The sequence below is a fragment of the Ovis aries genome, chromosome 12, assembly GCF_016772045.2.
Source record: "Ovis aries strain OAR_USU_Benz2616 breed Rambouillet chromosome 12, ARS-UI_Ramb_v3.0, whole genome shotgun sequence".
NCBI classification, from domain to species: Eukaryota; Metazoa; Chordata; class Mammalia; order Artiodactyla; family Bovidae; genus Ovis; species Ovis aries.
Genome location: NC_056065.1, coordinates 5,849,066 through 5,871,138, shown reverse-complemented (window position 1 = coordinate 5,871,138; position 22,073 = coordinate 5,849,066). Strand labels below are relative to the sequence as shown.

The 22,073-nt window shown below is 37.9% G+C and overlaps 1 protein-coding gene across 1 annotated transcript in view; it reads left to right on the top strand.

The window, feature by feature from the left end:
- The first annotated feature begins 6,474 nt into the window (after positions 1-6,474).
- The window catches only part of LOC106990096 (complement factor H), a 114,280-nt gene continuing 98,681 nt past the window's right edge, over positions 6,475-22,073 (top strand). Inside the window, 1 exon segment of the mRNA XM_060396304.1 lies at positions 6,475-6,596. Coding sequence (XP_060252287.1) covers positions 6,539-6,596 — 58 coding nt within the window. The 5' untranslated portion in view covers positions 6,475-6,538.

Below are 22,073 nucleotides of genomic sequence, written 5' to 3'. Positions count from 1 at the left end.
ATTCCCATCTCTTGGAAAATTTTCCACAGTTTGTTGTGATCCACACAGTCAAAGGCTTTGGTGTAGTCCATAAAGCAGAAGTAGACGTTTTTCTGAAATTCTCTTGCCTTTTCAGTGATCAAAAGGGTATTGGCAATTTGATCTCTGGTTCCTCTGCCTTTTCTAAATCCAGCTTGAACATCTGGAAGTTCATGGTTCACATACTGCTGAAGCCTGGCTTGGAGAATTTTAAGCATTACTTTGCTAGCATGTGAGATGAGTGCAATTGTGTGGTAGTTTGAACATTCTTTGGCTTTGCCCTTCTTTGGGATTGGAATGAAAACTGACCTTTCCAACCCCGTGGCCACTGCTGAGCTTTCTGAATATGCTGGCATACTGAGTGCAGCATTTTTTAAAAATTTATTTATTTATTGAAGGATAATTGCTCTTTAGAATTTTGTTGTTTTCTGTCAAACCTCAAACTGAATCAGCCATAAATTTACATATATCCCCTCCCTTTTCAACCTCCCTCCCATTTCCCTCCCCATCTCACCCCTCCAGGTTGATACAGAGCCCCTGTTTGAGTCTCTTGACCATACAGCAAATTCCCATTGGCTATCTATTTTAAATATGACAATGTAAGTTTCCATGCTACTCTTTCAATACATTTCACCCTCTCCTTCTGTTTCCCATGTACACAAGTCTACTCTCTATGTCTGTTTCTCCACTGCTGCCCTGCAGGTAAATTCTTCAGTACCAATTTTCTAGATTCTGTATATATGCATTAGAATACGATATTTATCTTACTCTTTCTGACTTCATTGACTTCAATGAGTGAAGCGTTTTAACAGCATCATCTTTTAGGATGTGAAATAGCTCAACTGGAATTCCATCACCCCCACTAGTTTTGTACATCCTGATACTTTCTAAGGTCTGCTTGACTTCACATTCCAGGATGTCTGGCTCTAGGTGAATGACCACAGCATTGTGGTTATCTGGGTCATGAGGATGCTTTTCGTATAGTTCTTCTGTGTATTCTTGCTACCTTTTCTTAATACCTTCTGCTTCTGTTAGGTCCATAGCATTTCTGTCCTTTATTGTGCCCGTCTTTGCATGAATTTTACTCTTGGTATCTCTAATTTTCTTGAAGAGATCTCAGTCTTTTCCATTCTATTGTGTTCCTCTATTTCTTTGCATTGATCACTGAGGAAGGCTTTCTTATCTCTCCTTGCTGTTCTTTGGAACTCTGCATTCAAATGGGTATATCTTTCCTTTTCTTTTTTTGCCTTTTCAGTTCTCTTCTTTTCTCGGCTATTTGTAAGACCTCCTCAGACAACCATTTTGCCTTTTTGGATTTGTTTTTCTTGGGATGGTCTTGATCACTGCTTCCTGTACAATGTCATGAACCTCCATCCATAGTTCTTCAGGCAGTCTGTCTGTCAGATCTAACCTCTTGAATCTGTTTGTCACATTCACTGTTTAATCGTAAGGGATTTGATTTAGGTCATACCTGAATGGTCTCGTAGTTTTCCCTACTTTCTTCAATTTAAGTCTGAATTTGGCAATAAGCAGTTCATGATCTGAGCCACAGTCAGCTCCTGGTCTTGTTTTTGCTGAGTGGATAGAGCTTCTCCATCTTTGGCTGCAAAGAATATAATTAATCTAATTTCGGTATTGACCATCTGGTGATGTCCATGTTTAGAGTCTTCTCTTGTGTTGTTGGAAGAGGGTGTTTGCCATGACCAGTGCATTCTCTTGGTAAAACTGTGTTAGCCTTTGTCCTGCTTCATTTTGTGTTCCAAGGGCAAATTTGTCTGTTACTCTAGGTATCTCTTGACTTCCTACTTTTGCATTCCAGTCCCCTATCATACAAAGGACATCTTTTGGAGTGTTAGTTCTAGAAGATCTTGTACGTCTTTATAGAACCATTTTACTTCAGCTCCTTCAGCGTTAGTGTTTGGGTCATAGACTTGGATTACTGTGATAGCGAATGGTTTGCCTTGGAAAGGATCAGAGATCATTCTGTCATTTTTGAGATTGCACCCTGCCTTTCAGACTCTTTTGTTGACTATGAGGGACTCTTGCCCACAGTAGTAGATATAATGGTCATCTGAATTAAATTCACCCATTCCAGTCCATTTTAGTTTGCTGATTCCTAAAATGTCAATGTTCACTCTTTCCATCTCCTGTTTGACCACTTCCAATTCACCTTGATTCATTCCAGGTCCCTATACAATTTAGCTCTTTACAGCATCGGACTTTACTTCCATCATCAGTTACATCCACAACTGGACATTCTTTGTGCTTTGGCTCTATGTCTTCATTCTTTCAGGAGTTATTTCTCCATTCTTCTCCAGCAGCATATTGGGCACCTACCAACCTGGGGAGTTCATCTTTCAGTGTCATATCTTTTTGTCTTTTCATACTATTCATGGGGTTCTCAAGGCAAAAATATTGAAGTGGTTTGCCATTCCCTTTTCCAATGGATCATGTGTTTTTGTTTTTTTTTTCTGTCAGAGCTCTCCACCATGATCTGTCCATCTTAGGTGTCCCTACATGGCATGGCTCATACTTCCATTGAATTAACAAAGCTGTGGTCCATGTGATCAGTTTGATTCATTTTCTGTGATTGTGGTTTTTATTCCATTCTCCCTCTGTTGGATAAGGATAAGAGGTTTATGGAAGCTTCCTGATGGGAGAGACTGACTGAGAGACTAAGTTACTTTAGTCATGTGCAACTCTTTGTGACCCTATGGGCTGTAGCTCACCAGGCTCTTCCATCCACGGGATTCTCCAGGCAAGAATACTGGAGTGGGTTGCCATGCACTCCTTCAGGTGATCTTCCTGCCCACAGATTGAACCCACATCTCTTATGTCTCCTGCATTGGCAGGTGGGTTCTTTACACCAGCACTACATGGTGTTAATATTGTTTTTAATTCTAGGACACTCTCCATACATTCTCATACCTCAGAGTCTTTGCTTGGATGTCCTCTTCCCATAAATTAGAATTTAATAACCAAGTATTCCAAATATCCTTGTTGTTGTTCAGTCACCCGGTCGTGTCCAACTCTGTAACCATGTGGACCACAACATGCCAGCCCTCCCTGTCCCTCACCATCTCCTGGAGTTTGCCCAAGTTCATGCTCATTGCATTGGTGATGCCATCAAGCCATCTCATCCTGTGATGCCCTCTTGTCCTTCTGCCCTTGATCTTTCCCAGCATCAGGAACTTTTCCAGTAAGTCATCTGTTCATATCAAATGACCAAAATACTGGAGCTTCAGCTTTAGCATCAGTCCTTCTAGTGAATATTCAGGGTTGATCTCCCTTAAGATTGACTGGCTTGATCTCCTTGCTGTCCAAGGGACTTTCAGGAGACCTCTTGAGACCCTCCCAAATAGAGCCTTTGGGGAAAATTTCCTCTTGTGTTACATAATATTGATTTGTTATTGAGTGCAGATATTACTTCTAATTTTAAAAATAGAGTCTGTTAAGCCTTGTAAAATTTTGCCTAACTTTTTGCCTTACTATACATAGAACACATTTGTTGAGAAAGTGTCAATGTGAATAATGAGAATAAATTGGAGTGTTTGGGGCTTAATTTTAGTATAATGGCTAACTATTTACTATCTGTTCTTGCTATGGTAATGTAACAGCATATAACAAATTCATGTCATGAAATAATATCATGTTGGTAATTTTATGTTTTTCTAAATCTCTTTGAAATAAACATTTGCTTTTTAAAAATACTGATGGACAATAAAAAGGAAAACAAAAGCTGTCAACTAACGCCTTAAGATAGGTCTTTGAAATCAAATAAAAAGGAAAAATGGTAAAAATAATACATCTAAAAGATATTGTTGAAACTAATTTGAAGCCATTATTTTCACTTGAATAGTTGAGTGACATCTTATGTTCATCTTCTGCAAATAAAGCAAAAATTTGTAAAGGAATATCACCCTGAAATACTTTGCTGCTACTGCTGCTAAGTTGCTCAGTTGTGTCCGACTCTGTGTGACCCCATAGACGGCAGCCCACCAGGCTCCCCCGTCCCTGGGATTCTCCAGGCAAGAACACTGGAGTGGGTTGCCATTTCCTTCTTCAGTGCGTGAAAGTGAAAGGTGGAAGTGAAGTCGCTCAGTCGCGACCCCATGGACTGCAGCCCACCAGGCTCCTCCGTCCATGGGATTTTCCAGGCAAGAGTACTGGAGTGGGGTGCCATTGCCTTCTTTAAAATCTCCATAAATGTGTAAAATCTCTATCCACACATACATAAATGTGTATGTATGTGTGTGTGTGTTTGTGTATACATTAAAAGCCTCTAGGGTGATTGTTGTTGCTGTTCAGTCATTAAGTTATGTCTGACACTGCACCTCCATGGAATACAGCATGCCAGCCTTCTCTGTCCTTTACTATCTCCCAGAGTTTGTTCAAGCTCACATCCATTGTGTTGGTGATGTCATCCAACTGTTTCATCCTCTGTCACTCCCTTCTCCTCCTACCCTCAGTCTTTCTCAGTATCAGGGTCTTTTCTATTGAGTTGGCTCTTCACATCAATTGGCAAGGTATTGGAGCTTCAGCATCAGTCCTTCCAATGAATATTCATGTTTACATAATTATAAGATAAATAGGTAAATGTGAAGCATTTACTAAAATACATATGGAAATATTTTATACTATTTTAATTTACAAGTGTTTAATACTATGGGAAGCAAATAATTTGAAAGGGCAGATCTGTATGCATAAAAAATAAAATTCAGGTAATCAGATCACTGGGTTTGATATCTAGTTCTAGTACCATGTTTTTTGACTTTGAAGAAACGGCTTAAATCATCTGTAGCTCAGCTAAATGCTTCCTCATGGCATGAATTCACTCAGCTCCATTCCTTATCAGCAAAATGCGTATGAAAGCCACAAAGGTTTATTGTTCTATGCTCACCAGAAGGGCAAAAATTACAAAGATAGAGGGTGTGTTGAGGGTGTGGAAAAACTTACAACTTGCTGATGGGAATATCAACTGATAGAGTCTTTTCGGAAAAATGTCTAATGATCCCTATTATACCCAAACATAATCATACATGATGTCCTGATATTCCATTCCTCAGTATGTGGTTATCGGAAATGAGGGCATGTGCTTACTGAAACCTCATAATATGGTGTTCATAGCAGCACTCTGTGTGTTCCCACCAAACCACAATCTACCTAGATGCCCACTCACAGGCACCAGGTAAATAAAATGTGGCATGGTCAAAGAACTGAGTGAAAATGAAAGTGTTAGTTGCTCAGTCATGTCAGACTCTTTGTAACCCCTTGGACTGTAGCCCACCATGGGATTTTTGTCCATGGGATTTCCCAGGTAGGAATATTGGAGTGGGTTGCCATTTCCTTCTCCAAGGAATCTTCCTGACCCAGAGATGCAACCCAGGTCTCCTGCATTGCAGGCAGATTTTTTTTTTTTTTTTTTTTTTTTACCATCTATGCCACCAGGGAAACTCAAAGAATTGAATATCATACGGCAAAATAAGTTGATAATCTACAGCAACACCCAATGGTGTGGTTGAATAATTGAAACATTGTTTTCAGTGGAGGACTCCAAGCACAAAAAAGATGAATATCTTATTGCCAGATGTATATACAGTATTAATATAAAACCAGGCAAATTTGTCCCCTGTGCACAAAAATCAGGAGAGGGTACAGTGGAGCAGGATTGAGGTTGACTAAAGTATTGAATGGGAGGATGGGGTTGGGGGCTTAGGGGGGTGCTGGGGTTTTCCTGAGAAGCTGTTTTTCACCTGGTGCTCTTAGCATGTGTTTCTTCACTTTCTCTATATTCAGCAAACCATTTGCTTAGGTCTCTTTAAGTATATTATGTTTCAGTACAAAGTTTAAAAAATTCAGCATTTCAATTTCTTGAATTTTGAATTATTAAACTCTTTTGTACCTAAAGAGAGTGAGCCTGTTGCTTTACACACATTTATAACAAATCCTTAAGAGATTAATTTCTTGAACTGCAGGAAAAGCAGGCCTCCAGATCAGCCAGCACTTGCATTCTTGGCAAAGTCTATTCCTGTTGTCTGGGTCTTGATTGTGAAAGCATTGCCTAACCTCAAGTTCTGTAAATGAATTTGAAAGAGCTTCTATTTATTTATTTTTTAATCTCCTGAGGTTACAGATGGTAGATATGGATAGGTCTGATTAATCGGAGGGTTTATGAAATGCAGAGAGTATTACCAGTTATGCACATTCCAAGAACCTGAACATTTCCAGAGAACTAGCCTGGGTTTAAAAAAACAAATCAAGGGCAGGTCACGGCATTCACTTTCAGTGGGAGTGCAGGTTCAGACTCTGGCATTGCTGGGGCTCCTGACTGAGATTTTTCTTTTGCTTTGCAAAGTTTCTGATGGGCGGGACATCTAGCAATCCCTTTATTTCCCAAGCTGTGTTTCAACTTCCTTTTGGAGCAAGTGGTTTCCTGCACTTTTCACAGTTTTTAGCAGAGGAGAACCTGACACAGTGGTGAGCACTGTCAACGCTAGATGTGCCCCGAAGGGTCTCCAAAATGAGATTTCCAGCAAAAATCGTGTGGCTTCTGCTGTGGACCGTTTGTGTCGCAGAAGGTAGGAGTTTTGCTTTTTATTTTTTCCTACATTGCAAACATTTGCTAACATGCTTTTTATGGCAGTAGGAAAAACTTGGTCTAGAAGATGTGATTTCATTACTGTTCTGTGGCCTTCTGTGTGAGACACTTTTGACATTGTGAACAATGTCAAAAAATATAAGCAGCTTATTTGAATGGCATATCTGATCATTCATCATAATTTCATTTAATAGAAAATTTTAGAAAATGTTTTAATAATTATTTTCAAAAACTGTAACATGTCATAATTGCAATTATCATAGAATGCACTTTACTTTTTTTTTGCTTAAAATTTTCACCTTATGTGAAAGTATTAAGAAGTATGTGAACATATACAGAACAAGAAAATAAATTAGAAATTAAAAGCCTTCTTATTACAATGATTGGACTTATTTCAGTTAGAGATGTTAAATCTTTCTAAAGAAAAATTTACTTATCATTTACAACTGGTACTGTGATGGCTTTAAAAGTCTTGAGGTCAAACACCACTCGCATCATTAGAATGAAAATCTATAAATTTGAAAAAAATTGCATATGCAACCTTTGTTGAAAGGAAAAAATAGTTTTTTTTTCCCCTCAAAATTTGTGTATAAGATATTCTAGAAGAATAGCCTTTAGGAGTAGTACATCTGAGTGCAGGGTTTTTTCTTTATATCAATAAGAAAATTTCTGGATAATTAAACTCTATTACTTTTTCCTCATAGATAAAAAAATGTCTTTGTGGAGGATATTTGGTTTTCTAGTTCATGTTAGGTAACCAATTATGGGATAGATGTTTGATTGACATTTTTTTAAGTTATCATTTATGAATTCCCAGCATTTTTCACTGTCAACAAATTTTGATCAAATGCTTATTTTAAGTCAACCTCTAGGCAATGAAGAATATTAGCAAATAAACAAAACCCCTATTCTTGAGGATGGTTCAATCTAGAAAATAAAGGCAGTTATTCTTTTTAAGGTATATCCTTTAGTAATTTTTTCAGATTTTCTCGAATGTGTTTAAGACTTTTTTAAAGATAAATTATTTTCTTGCTATACATGCTAATATGCAATTGCTTGATTTTTAGCTTATAAGCCTTATATTCAGCCACTTTTTAAAACTAGGTATATAACCATTTCCCTATCCATAAAAATATTGCAATAATAACTAATATTACAACAAAATATATGAAGAGATGATTATATTGGCAAAGAGTTCTGGAACAATGTAATGTTATCAATACCAAGCATCTTTTTCTGTACATAAGTGTTTCTGTCTTTTCTTTAATAAGAATAATTTTTGTGCTTCCTGATTGACATCCTGTTTGCTGAGGTTTTCTGTCGACTGCATTTGTCAAGTTAGGGAAGATTTGTTTCTAGCTCATGTTTAAAGCTAAGGATTGATGCTAAATTTAATTAAACTGTTTCAGTTATAACAAAGTGGAATTTGAATTATTATTAAAATTGTTTGCTACAAAGAATAAATGACAAAAACTAAGTAGCAGTGATTTAAAGTCCTTGCATTTCTAATTTATTCCAGACGACTCATTTCATTTGTATTTTATGTTTCGTCGATGTATGTTAGAATGTGACATCAGTTTTCACTAATGAACTGAGCATTAGCACTATACCCATTACAGTGAGAATGGGTATCAACCTGGTCACATTCTAGATAAAGTACAGCTTTAGTGTTTAAAGTAATGTTTAGGTTAGCCTCATGGTTTTCACAAAAAACACCCTCAATGCACAAGCTAGTAGAGAAAAATTACATGAGCTTTCAGTGGATATGTGGACTTCCCTCATAGCTCAGTTGGTAAAGAATCTGCCTGCAATGCAGGAGACCCCAGTTCAATTCCTGGGTCAGGAAGATCCCCTGGAGAAGGGATAGACTACCCACTCCAGTATTCTGGCCTGGATAAGTCCATGGGGTCACAAAGAGTCGGACATGACTGAATGACTTTCACTTTTTCAGTGGGTATAGAACTGCTCTTTTACTGCTTGTTCACCAAATATATCTGAAACTATTAGTTCAAAATGTCAATCAATTTCATCGGTCTAGCATACCTAACAGAAATTTTATTAAAGAGTGGCCTTAGTCATTTAAAAATATACACATATACTTCAACACCGGCCTCTTTTTTTGTCTCCTGTGTAGAAATAACTACAGAATACAAATTGAGAGGTTGAGAAATACTAAATTGAATACTGAATGCTAAGTTGAGACATTGAGAAAAGACAGTTGTGTCTGCTATCACAATGGGCTTCACTCAACTAGATATAGCATTTCAGCATTTCCTACATGGTCTTTGTCTTGTTAGGAGTGAACATTCCTTAACAATACTAATCACTACTGAAGAGGAATAGTAACCAACAGGAAGAATTTATAAGCGCACCTCTCCATTAGTTTTCCTTTATCCTGAAGACCAAGTAGTACCTTTTTAATGCAGTAGGTTATCTGCACTTTCATCCTTAGTTGAACAAGAACATCAGCTGCTTCAAGGGGAGTCACCCCAGGCTACTAAGAATCTGGTCAGATTTATAGAGTTTAGAATGACAGTTCCTCAGTTATAACACATTGTTTCTGCCTTCTGGAATATCTAGTGACCAATTTTTCAAGAAGACCTTTTAAGATCCAAAAAGTGTATACACTTTGAAATTAACCATGGCCCCCAAATTCCAGGATGATTAAAGTAAATAAATCAAAACATAGCTGAAGCGTGTCCAAGGCATGATGGCTATGTTGCTTGGCAAGATATGTGTTTTCTAATTCTGGAGGTTAAAAGGATAAAAACATTCTTTCAGGACCTGAAATATGTTACATATCAGAGAGATTCTATTCCAACACAGAGAGGAGAACATTTTTTTAATATATTTTACTGTTTCAAGTACAAGGTGGTTTTGAATCAGAGTTAAATCTGATGTAAAAAATTTGATACTGTGATCATAAAAATTAATTATAAATTCATAAAAATACTTTTTAATGCAAAAATAACTGACATGATAAGAATTAATTATAAATTAATAACAATTGCTCTTTTACAAGGATAGATGTGAATGTCACATATAGTTATCTAATCTAGAAAACTTAACTCTGTGTTTCAATTCTAGTGTGATAGATAAGTAAGAATCCATCCTCTCCAGAAAATCTCACATTTTCAGATCTAGTAGTGTGAGTGTTTACCTATATGGTGTGACTTAAAGTAGAGCAATAGAAAAGTTTTTGTCAATATCTTCTGTTCTCTTAAAATGTACATATTAATAATACCATAAATTCAACCAGTCTGAAATTTATGTGGAAGGCCATATGTGAGTAAGAGTTGGGGTAGTTAAATTTAGTCATCATGATTCACTGTGAATTACATGTTGATAAGTTTTCTGCAACAGTTTTAGTGGGCAAAGGGTAGCAAGAACAGAATAAGCAATTTGGAAGATGAGGTGTTTCCAGGAACTAAGATCTGATGGAAGAAGTGCTCTCTGGGTTCTTTGACAAAGGGTGGAGCAAATGCCCCCTGGACGGCCAGGAGAGGGAAAGCCTTGCTGATTTTAAGTTTAGGTCCAGCCTGGGAATGCATATTCTACTCTTTTGCCTGCACATAATTTTAAACCAGGGGCTTCCCAAGTGGCGCTAGTTGTAAAGAACCAGCTTGCCAATGCAGGAGACAGGAAATGCGGGTTAAATCTCTCAGTTGGAAAGATCCCCTGGAGGAGGGCATAACAACCCACTCCAATATTCTTGCCTGGAGAATTCCATTGACATAAGAGCCTGGAGGGCTATAGCCAATAGGGTCACACAGAGTTGGACACAACTGAACTGCCTTAGCATGCAATTTTAAATTAGAACTAAATTCTTTAAGTATTGCTGAAATGGCACCCCACTCCAGTACTCTTGCCTGGAGAATCCCATGGAGGGAGGAGCCTGGTAAGCTACAGTCCATGGGGTTGCAAAGAGTCGGACACGACTGAGCAACCTCACTTCACTTCAAAATTATTCTTAGCTCGAAGTATGTTTTCAAATACAAGTGGAAGCACAGATAAGGAGGCATTCTGTACCTGGGGGCCTTTATGGCTAGGGCTTGAGCCTCAGTCTGAGTTGACCCATTTTTATTCCCTCAGTCTGTGACGGTCCTTCGCTTTTGGCCATGTTTCCTTCTTCTCAGCTCTCCTCCTCCCCGTTCTCACCCCACACACCATCCCCCACCTGCCTGCCCTGAGCTTCTGCCAAGCAACCTGTCCTGTGGTCACTTAACTAATGTGCACTTTACCCATTTCTTAACATCTTGAACCAGTCTCAGGACACAGTGCTTAAAAGGGACATGATGTCACTGAAAAAATAGTGTTGCATTTTAGCTTAAGACTAAAAGGAAACATTATAAAAATGGTTCAGAGAAAGTAAAGTAATGGAACAGGAAAAAAATCCCCAAAATAATACAAGTAAAAAGATTTGACAGAGTACTTTTATTTGTTTTGACATTTTGACTGAGAGAGCCAAGTTTCCCCTAAACCTTGTTAACCAGAAATGTAATAGATAGAAAAGTGATTATAGAAATGTCCCTTTAAAGTTTTCTGAACTAAATTAAAATGATTCTGAACTTCAAAAAGTATAAAATAAATTCAAATATAGGACCCCAAAATAAGATGTAGAACGGAATTTTACAGATGCTAAATTTTGGGGGTTCATGCAACAGAGCACTAAACATTTGTACCCTTGTCTTATCTTTTACTTTTGCTCTCATCTACGATGCCTTTTCTCCGGGTTATCCATTCAGTTCAGTGCAGTTCAGTCACATCCGACTGTGACCCCATGGACTGCAGCATGCCAGGCTTCCCTGTCCATCACCAACTCAGCATGATCTTGCTGAAACTCCTGCCCATCGAGTCTGTGATTCCATCCAACCATCTCTACTCTGTCATCCCCTTCTCCTCCTGCCTTCAGTCTTTCCCAGCATCAGGGTCTTTTCCGAGGAGTCAGTTCTTCACATCAGGTAGCCAAGGTATTGGAGCTTCAGCTACAACATCAGTCCTTCCAATGAATATTCAGGATTGATTTCCTTTAGGATTGACCAGTTTGACCTTTCTGTCCAAGGGACTCTCAAGAGTCTTCTCCAACATTGCAATTCAAAAGCATCAGTTCTTTGGCACTCAACTTTCTTTATGGTTCAACTCTCACATCCATACATGACTACTGGAAAAACCATAGCTTTGGCTAGATGGATCTTTGTTGGCAAAGTAATGTCTCTGCTTTTTAATAGGCTGTCTAGGTTTGTCTTAGCTTTTCTTCCAAGGAGCAAATGTCTTTTAATTTCATGGCTGCAGTCACCATCTGCAGTGATTTTGAAGCCCAAGAAAATAAACTCTGTCATTTTTTGCATTTTTTCCATCTATTTCCCATGAAGTGATGGAATCAGATGCCATAATCTTCAGTTTTTGAATGTTGAGTTTGAAGCCAGCTTTTTCACTCTCCTCTTTCACTTTCATCAAGAGGCTCTTTAATTCCTCTTCACTTTCTGCCTTAATGGTGGTGTTAGCTGCGTATCTGAGGTTATTGATTGATATTTCTTCCTGCAATATGGATTCCAGCTTGTGCTTCATCCAGTTTGACATTTTGCAGGTTATCCATAATCTTCAGATAAAATGGAAAGTCTCTGGGTTAGCTTCGCATTTATTCATTCATTCTTTTTGTTCATTCAATAATCTTTTTTTTTTTTTTTGAGTGATTGCTAAATACCAGGCACTATGACGATAAACACTTTCCAAGCACCTCCTACTTGGGAGGAAAAGAAGCAATGATTATTATATATCGCTAATATATTTACTTTATCATATATTTTGGTGGAGATAAATGAAAACACTATAGGATCACTTAGGGAAGCCAATATACTCAGACTGGAATGAAAGAATGGAGTAGGGTGGGGTTGAGGAATTGGTTTGTAAGAAGTGCAATGAGGAGAGGGAAATATATCAGAGTTGTGATGACATCATGGGTAGGTTCTGACAGTTGAATAGGAGTTAACCAGGTGAGGGGTGACAAGGAGGATATTGATTTTAAGGAGATTCAAATGTATACTCAAAGGACTAAAAGTAGCCCTATAATGCCAGAGGAATCCAATCCATATTTCTAATCCTTTAATCAATTGAACTTGTCCAAATAACATGGGTAAAATTGAGCATCATGTGTGCTGTTTTTCTCCCCTTTCTCTTTTCATATGTATCCCCACAATTGTTGTGATAGTGCTTATTCTCTGGGAAGTTACATTTTGATAGGAGGACAGATGAAATTCTAGTAAACATAAACATGACTCTGAATCATGAATTATGTTGTGAAGAAAGTGAAGCAGGGGCTGAGGGAACATCACACAGAAGGGGTAGTGGGGTGTCCAGTGGGTCTTGGAGCCTAGAGATAAGTGGATCCCTTGGAGGAAGCAACATGTGAATAGAGCCTGAAAGATGAGACAGCTAGTCACCAAATGCCTGAGGTTAAAGAGACTGAGGAGTGAAACAACATGTGCAAAAGGCCTAAGGGAAAAAATTCATCTGAGATGTTCAACTAAATATAAACAATCAAACTATGGTGGCTTTGGCATTGTGAATAAACGATGGAGGCGATAAGATGAAATCAGAGAATGACAAGAGCCAAATACAGATTCTAAAGCCAAGGGGAAGAAACATACAAGGATAAGGAGAAGTCCGGGAATTTTAATCCCAGAAACGACATGACCAAATTTGCAAAAATCATTGGTGGCTCTGATGCTTATGTAAGAGGGGAGCTTGGGAACTAGTTAGCAGGTTGAGTTATCATCAAGCTGACAGATGATGGTAATCAGAACTAACATTTTAGAGATGGCAGTGGAAAGATGAAAAAACAGTGTAGTTGATGGTAATATCTTTTTCTGATGGAGACAAGAGATGCCATTTAAAGTTCTTGGATGTGTCTGTGTGTTTTCAGTTAGCATAATGTCTTCAAGATTTAGCCATGTTGTTGCAAGTATCAAAGTATCCTTCATTTATAAGGCTGAGTAATATTCCATTGTATATCTGCTATATTTTGTTTATCCATTTGTCTATTGATGGACACTGGGATGTTTCCATTGTTTGGCTCTTGTGCTCCTTTGAGTATTGGTATGCAAGTATCTATTCAGGTCCCTACTTTCATTTCTTTTGGGTCCATACCTAGGAGTTGAGTTGCTGACCATTCATAACCACTTTAGCACACTTTGTGTGCTAAGTTAATGCAATTGTGTCCAGCTGTTTGTGACCCAATGGACTGTAGCCCTCTAGGCGCCTCTGTCCATGGGATTTTCCAAGTAAGAATACTGGAGGGGGTTGCCATGCCCTTATTCAGAAGATGTTCTTGACCCAGGAATTGAACTCATGCCTCTTACGTCTCCTGTATTGGCTCCTGCATTGGGTTCTTTACACTAGCGCCCCCTGGGAATTGCTGCATCATATATTAACAGTTTATCTTTTTAGGGAACAGCTAAACTGTTTTCCACAATGGCTGTACCTTAGTGGTTAAGTATAAAATTTAAAATTTATTCTTTCAGAGTCCTGAACTCATTCAGGTAAATGATTCATCTACTAAAAGAAAAAAGAAAAAAAAAAGTTCATGGGAAAAGCACCAGAGGCTTTAGTATCATTTGAAGTGTAATCAATATGAGAACTCTTTTTATAGTAAATATGTCTACATAGAGTAAATATTGTGAGAAACTAGTAGGAAGATTTTATGAAAGTGATGTATTCTTGTCTTTCACATCTGGTTGTTCAAAGCAAGTAACAGAGGGATAAATATCCTTTGTGTAACTACACTGCTTTAATAAAAATCATTTAAATTGAATAAGCTAATGGATAAGAAAATTTTACTTTTTCCTTGCATGAGCATGAGGAAAGGATAGGAACTAAATTCGTCAGAATGGTAGTATATTAGTGAAAATTGGTGCTCCACTCATGATGCTGCCGTCTACATTTGGAATTGGACAGATTAGTTTTTCCGGTAACCTGAATGCCATGAAGTGGATCTGAATTCAGAAAGTGGAATTATCCTGTAATTAAACACAAAATTTTCATGTTGTAAAAAAAAAAAAAAGATCTTTAATTTGAAAAAGCGAAACCAAAAGCTCGGGCTTCTTGGGGAGAGGGAGGGGGCGCCGGTAGGTAGAGGTACAGGCAGTTTGTGCTGTTTTATGGCGGGGTGTTCGCACCATCTAGTGGAGAGAAAGTATGTTTACTTAAATTTTAGAAATCAAAACTAATGTGGACTCACAAAAGTTCCCTAACAAATGTGCCACAGATTTGCAAAAACGTCAAGGAAAAACTAGTGCATACGAAAGCCCACATAAGTGTTATATATTACAGAAAAATGAATTTTCATGTGAACTTTCTGTTCTATGAAATGTGGAAAGTTTTCAAAATGGGATCCAGCTCAGTATTTTTTCCCCTTGTCTTTATGAAAAGAAATTCTAGAATAGAATGTTAGACCATTATTATAAAACCAACTAAGAAATGAAGTTTAGCAATGAAAATAATATCAACAAATAAATATGGTGAGAAGTATCTTTGACTTTGCCATTTTTTAAGTAATGTGTTGAGCATATACTAATGAAATCATCCTAATAATGAGAGTAGTTATATCTAAATTAAGTAGCAAGAAGTTTTGAAAAGATTATCAATTATAATAAGTAGATATTAGCTTCACTATTAATTGTATCTATTCCTCTCTTTATATGTCATATTGTTAATGAATTACTTTTTCAGAAAATAAGAATCATATGGTATAGGCAGATTCTATTACATAATACCTTTATTGTGAAGTATATGAGCGAATAAAATGTGTGCTGTATTAAAAATAATTAAAACTGCCCATGGAAACAAATAGAGCTTTCTGAGCATCCCCAACATACCCTTGGGTTTCTTTTGGATTAATACCCCTTCCTTTCTTGCAGAAGAAAACATTATTTTAATATTTATAGTAATTATATTTTTGCACTTCCTTCATAGTTTTTAAAGGTCTATATACACATCCGTCTTATATGTGTTTGTTCTTGAATATTATGTAGATGAAATAATTTTGTAACTGTTGATGTTTTCTTACTTCATGTGATTGCTATCATTTGTTTCTTTACCATTTTGTGGCCTTGGTGTGATGTTGAAATGCAGAAACATACACAAATTTCAATCCATTCAATAGTTGACAGACTTTGAAGTTATTTCCATTTTTAATTATGAAAAAAAACCACATATGACTATAAAATATTACCATACATGAAAATCTAGTTTAGTGTATTCCTAGGAATAAAATAGCTCTTCAGTTCAGTTCAGTCTCTCAATAGTGTCCGACTTTTTGCGACCCCATGGACTGTAGCACACCAGGCTTCCCTGTCCATTACCAACTCCTGGGGATGACTCAAACTCATGTCCATCGAGTCGATGATGCCATCCAACCATCTCATCCACTGTCATCCCTTATTCTTCCTGCCTTCAATCTTTCCCAGCAACAGGGTCTTTCAAATGGGTCAGTTCTTCGCATCAGGTGGCCAAAATATTGGAGTTTCAGCATCAGTCCTTCAATGAATCAGGACTGATTTCCTTCAGGATGGACTGGTTGGATCTCCTTGCAGTCCAAGGGACTCTCAAGAGTCTTCTCCAACACCACAGTTCAAAAGTATCAATTCTTTGGTGCTCAGCTGTCTTTAGAGTCCAACTCCCACATCCATACATGACTGTAGGAAAAACCATAGCTTGACTAGATGGACCTTTGTTGGCCAAATGTCTCTGCTTTTTAATATGCTGTCTAGGTTGGTCATAGCTTTTCTTCCAAGGAGCTTTTAATTTTGTGGCTTCAGTCACCATCAACAGTGATTTTGGAGCCTCAAAAAATAGTCTCTCATTTTCCATTCTTTGCCCATCTATTTGCCATGAAGTGATGGGATCAGATGATCTTAGTTTTCTCAATGTTGAGCCTTAAGCCTGCTTTTTCACTCTCCTCTTTTACTTTCATCCAGAGGCTCTTTAAATCTTCTTCACTTTCTGCCATAAGGGTGGTATCATCTGCATATCTGAGGTTATTGATATTTCTCCCAGCAATCTTGATTCTAGCTTGGGCTTCTTCCAGCCCAGAATTTCACATGATGTACTATGCATAGAAGTTAAATAAGCAGGGTGACAATACACAGCCTTGATGTACTTCTTTCGCAATTTGAAACCAGTCTGTTGTTCCATGTCCAGTTCTAACTGTGGCTTCTTGACCTGCATACAGATTTCTCAGGAGGCAGGTAAGGTGGTCTGGTATTCCAATCTCTTGAAGAATTTTACACAGTTTGTTGTGATCCATACAGTCAAAGGCTTTGATGTAGTCAATAAGGCAGATGTAGATGTTTTTTTCTGGAACTCTCTTGCTTTTTCAATGATCCAGCAGATGTTAGCAATTTGATCTCTGGTTCCCCTGCCCTTTCTAAATCCAATTTGAACATCTGGAAGTTCATGGTTCATGTACTGTTGAACTTTAGCTTGTTGAATTTTGAGCATGACTTTACTAGCATCTGAGATGAGTGCAATTACGCAGTAGTTTGAACATTGTTTGGCATTGCCTTTCTTTGGGATTGGCATGAAAACTGACCTTTTTCCAGTCCTGTGGCCACTGCTGAGTTTTCCAAATTTGCTGGCATATTGATTGCAGCACTTTAACAGCATCATCTTTTGGTTTTGAAATAGCTCAGCTGGAAAATAGCTGAGTGATAAAGATAGTTTCAACTTCACTGTGAGTTGCTAAGTTCCTCTCTCTCCTGGGAGTTCCAATTTTCCTTCCCAACAACAGTTACTAATGCTCCACAATCTTTCCAAGTAGTAGGATTTTTAGACATTAAACAAGTTTGCCAATGTCATATTATTTTATTTGTAGCTTATTATGGTTTTAATTTTTATTTGCATTTTGAGCAGTTTTTAATAAGTTTATTGATCAACCTGGATTTTCTTTTTGGTGAAATCCATTCGTCTTTTACCCATTATCTTTCTTTTTCCTCACACATAAGTGATATCATAGTTTTTTAATCTCTCTCTCTGACTTGTTTCACTTAGCAAAAACCCTCAAGAGTCATCCATGTTGTGGCAAATGGCACAACTGACCTCTTTTTATGGCCTAATAATATTCCACTATAGGTATATAGAGCATTTTCTTTATCCATTCATTTGTCAAGGTCCACTTAAGTTGTTTCCTTATCTCGGCTATTCTAAATAATGCTGCAGTGAGGATGGGAGTGCAAATATCAGAGATACTAATTTAGTAAAGACCATTGACTTTGAACTATATTTAGTCTACTTCTATCTGATAAAATTACTGCTATGTTTGAGTTAAAATCTAACATTCAATCCCCATTTCTGTATTTTTCCCTCTCTTTGACCTGCCATCTTTTGATTTAGTTATTTCTTGTTATTTAATCTTTTCCTGTCAAGCAGGATGGAATTTTTATCGAAATTCTGCTTCTATAATTTTGACAATTAACTTAGAAATTAAAATATGCCTTCTTTTCAAAGGTTGGTATTCATCTATCAGCCAGGGTTCAACTAGAGAAACATAATAGTAAAAGCTTTTCATCTATGTATCTATCAATCTGGCTTCCCTGGTGGCTCAGTGGTAAATAATCGCCTGCCAGTGCAGGGGATGCAGATTCAATCCCGAGTCAGGAAGACCCCCTGCAGAAGGAAATGGCAACCCGCTGGAGGATTCAGCCCAGGGGGTTCCAAAAGAGTCAGACATGACTTAGCAGCAAAGGAACAACAGAAATCTATCTATCTATTTACCTACCTAACTGCCTATCAAGATAGAGATCTATCAGAAGAAAGAAGTTCTCCAATGCAATTGTGGCTGTTTATTGTTCTTCGGTCACTAAATCGTGTCCTACTCTTGCGACCCAATGTGACACACCAGGCACCTCTGTCCGTGAGATTTCCCAGGCAAGAATACTGGTTCAGTTCAGTTCTGTTCAGTCACTCAGTTGTGTCAAACTCTTTGTGACCCCATGGACTGAAGCATGCATGCCTGGCCTCCCTGTCCACCGCCAACTCCTGGAGTTTACTCAAACTCCTGTCCATTGAGTCCGTGATGCCATCCAACTATCTCATTCTCTGCCATCCCCTTCTCCTCCTGCCCTCAATCTTTCCCAGCATCAGAGTCTTTTCAAATGAGTCAGCTCTTCGTATCAGGTAGCCAAAGTATTGGAGTTTCAGCTTCAACATCAGTCTTTCCAATGGATATTCAGGACTGATTTTCTTTAGGATAAACTGGTTGGATCTCCTTGCAGTCCAAGGGACTCTTAAGAGTCTTTCCAACACCACAGTTCAAAAGCATCAATTCTTCAGCGCTCAGCTTTCTTTACAGTCCAACTCTCACATCCATACATAGTTTTGACTAGACAGACCTTTATTGGAAAAGTAATGCCTCTGCTTTTGAATATGCTATCTAGGTTGGTCATTACTTTCCTTCCAAGGAGCAAGCATCTTTTAATTTCATGGTTGCAATCACCATCTGCAGTGATTTTTGAGCCCCCTCAAATAAAAGTCTGCCACTGTTTCCATTGTTTCCCCATCTATTTCCCATGAAGTGATGGGACCAGATGCCATGATCTTCGTTTTCTGAATGGTGAGTTTTAAGTCAACATTTTCACTCTCCTCTTTCACTTTCATCAAGAGGCTCTTTAATTCTTCTTCACTTTCTGCCATAAGGGTGGTGTCATCTGCATATCTGAGGTTATTGATATTTCTCCCGGCAATCTTGATTCCAACTTGTGCTTCCTCCAGCCCAGCGTTTCCCATGATGTACTCTGCATATAATTTAAATAAGCAGGGTGACAATATATAGCCTTGACATACTCCTTTTCCTATTTGGAACCAGTCTGTTGTTCCATGTCCAGTTCTAACTGTTGCTTCCTGACATGCATATGGATTTCTCAAGAGGCAGGTTGGGTGGTCTGGTATTCCCATCTCCTTCATTTTCCACAGTTTGTTGTGATTCACACAGTCAAAGGCTTTGGCACAGTCCATAAAGCAGAAGTAGATGTTTTTCTGGAACTCTCTTGCTTTTTCGATGATCCAGAGGATGTTAGCCATTTAATCTCTGGTTCCTCTGCCTTTTCTAAATCCAGCTTGAACATCTGGAAGTTCATGGTTCATGTACTGTTGAACTTTAGCTTGTTGAATTTTGAGCATGACTTTACTAGCATCTGAGATGAGTGCAATTATGCAGTAGTTTGAACATTGTTTGGCATTGCCTTTCTTTGGAATTGGCATGAAAACTGACCTTTTCCGGTCCTGTGGCCACTGCTGAGTTTTTCCAAATTTGCTGGCAGATTGAGTGCAGCACTTTCACTGCATCATCTTTTAGGATTTGAAATAGCTCAACTGGAATTCCATCACCTCCACTAGGTTTCTTCATAGTGATGCTTCCTAAGGCCCACTTGACTTCACATTGCAAGATGTTTGGATCTAGGTGAGTGGTCAAATCATTGTGGTTATCTGGGTTGTGAAAATCTTTTTGTATAGTTCTTCTGTGTATTCTTGCCACCTCTTCTTAATATCTTCTGATTCTGTTAGGTCCGTACCATTTCTGTCCTTTATTGTGTCCATCTTTGCATGAAATGTTCCCTCGGTATCTCTGATTTTCTTGAAGAGATTGCTAGTCTTTTTCATTCTATTGTTTTCCTCTGTTTCATTTCACTGATCACTGAGAAAGGCTTTCTTATCTCTTCTTGCTATTCTTTAGAACTCTTCATTCAGATGTTTATATCTTTCCTTTTCTCCTTTGCTTTTGGCTTCTCTTCTTTTCAAAGCTATTTGTAAGGTCTCCTCAGACAGCGAATTTGCTTTTTTGCATTTCTTTTTCTTGGGGATGGTCTTGATCCTTGCCTCCTGTACAAAGTCACAAACCTCTGTCCATAGTTCTTCAGGCACTCTGTCAATCAGATTTAATCCCTTAAATCTATTTTTCAGTTTCACTATATAATTGTAAGGGATTTGATTTAGGTCATACCTGAATGGTCTAGTGGTTTTCCCTACTTTCTTCAATTTAAGTCTGAATTTGGCAATAAGCAGTCATGATCTGAGCCACAGTTAATCCCGGTCTTGTTTTTGCTGAGTGTATAGAGCTTCTCCATCTTTGGCTGCAAAGAATATAATCAATCTGATTTCAGTATTGACCATCTGGTGATGTCCATATGTAGAGTCTTCTGCTGTGTTGTTGGAAGAAGGTGTTTGCTATGACCAGTGCATTCTCTTGGCAAAACTCTATTAACCTTTTCCCTGCTTCATTCTGTATTCCAAGGCCAAATTTGCCTGTTATTCCAGGTGTTTCTTGATCTGGTACTTTTGCATTCCAGTCCCCTATAATGAAAAAGACATCTTTTTGTGTGTGTTAGTTCTAAAAGGTCTTGTAGGTCTTCACAGAACCGTTCAACATCAGCTTCTTCAGCCTTACTGGTAGGGGCATAGCCTTGTATTACTGTGATATTGTATGGTTTGCCTTGGAAATGATCAGAGATCATTCTGTCATTTTGAGATTGCATCCAAGTACTGCATTTCAGAGTCTTTTATGAACTGCTATTTCCTTCTCTATGGGATCTTCCCAGATCAGGGATCAAACCCACATTTCCTGCATTAGCAGGCAGATTCTTTACCTCGAAACACCAGGGTAGCCTGCACTGTGGGTAAGCAGGTCTAAACATCATAGGGCGGAGCACAGGTAAGGAAGCTGAGTCCACAGTACAGTTTCTTCTCTCTTTTTGATCAGGTTCAGTACTGCTTTAAAAGCCACTCAAGTGATGTAATCAGGCCCACACCAGTTATCCAGGATAATCAGCTTGTTTAAAATTAAGTGTTTAGGATTATATCTGGTCATGTAGCTTCTCAGCAGTACCTAGGTTAGTGCTGGTTTAAATAACTGAGGATGGATGCCCAGTCAGGCTGACCCCTCATCAAAGCTATCACAGCTGATTCATATCTCTTCATTCCTCTGGACATTGTTATCCTTCAAGTTATATCCTTCACTTTCTGTTCTATTCTCTCAGTTAACACATGGTTGTCCTGTATTTTAGTATGTGTATGTATGTATGAATATATATGCATTTTAAATTACATAAGACTGCAGTTTTATTGTTTCACAGTTGGTGTTGTCTTAGACTTATTTGTTTAGGTGCTGTTTTTGTTTTTCTTTCATTACAAACCTTATATCTGAGATAGTTTTCCTTTTTCTAAAGTACATATTTTATTTTCCCTTAATGTGAATCTATAAAGCAAATTCTCTCACATTCCATTAATTGAAATCTTGAACCTTAAAAAATTTGTTCCTTTATGTAGAATTCTAAGTAGACAATTATTGCTTTATGCAGATAGAAGTGATAAGTTAACATCTTCTGGTTTCCATTACTGCTGCTGAAAAGTCAGCTTTAACTACTGACCATTCTGATCCTTGATCACTATAGTATATCTTTATTAGAAA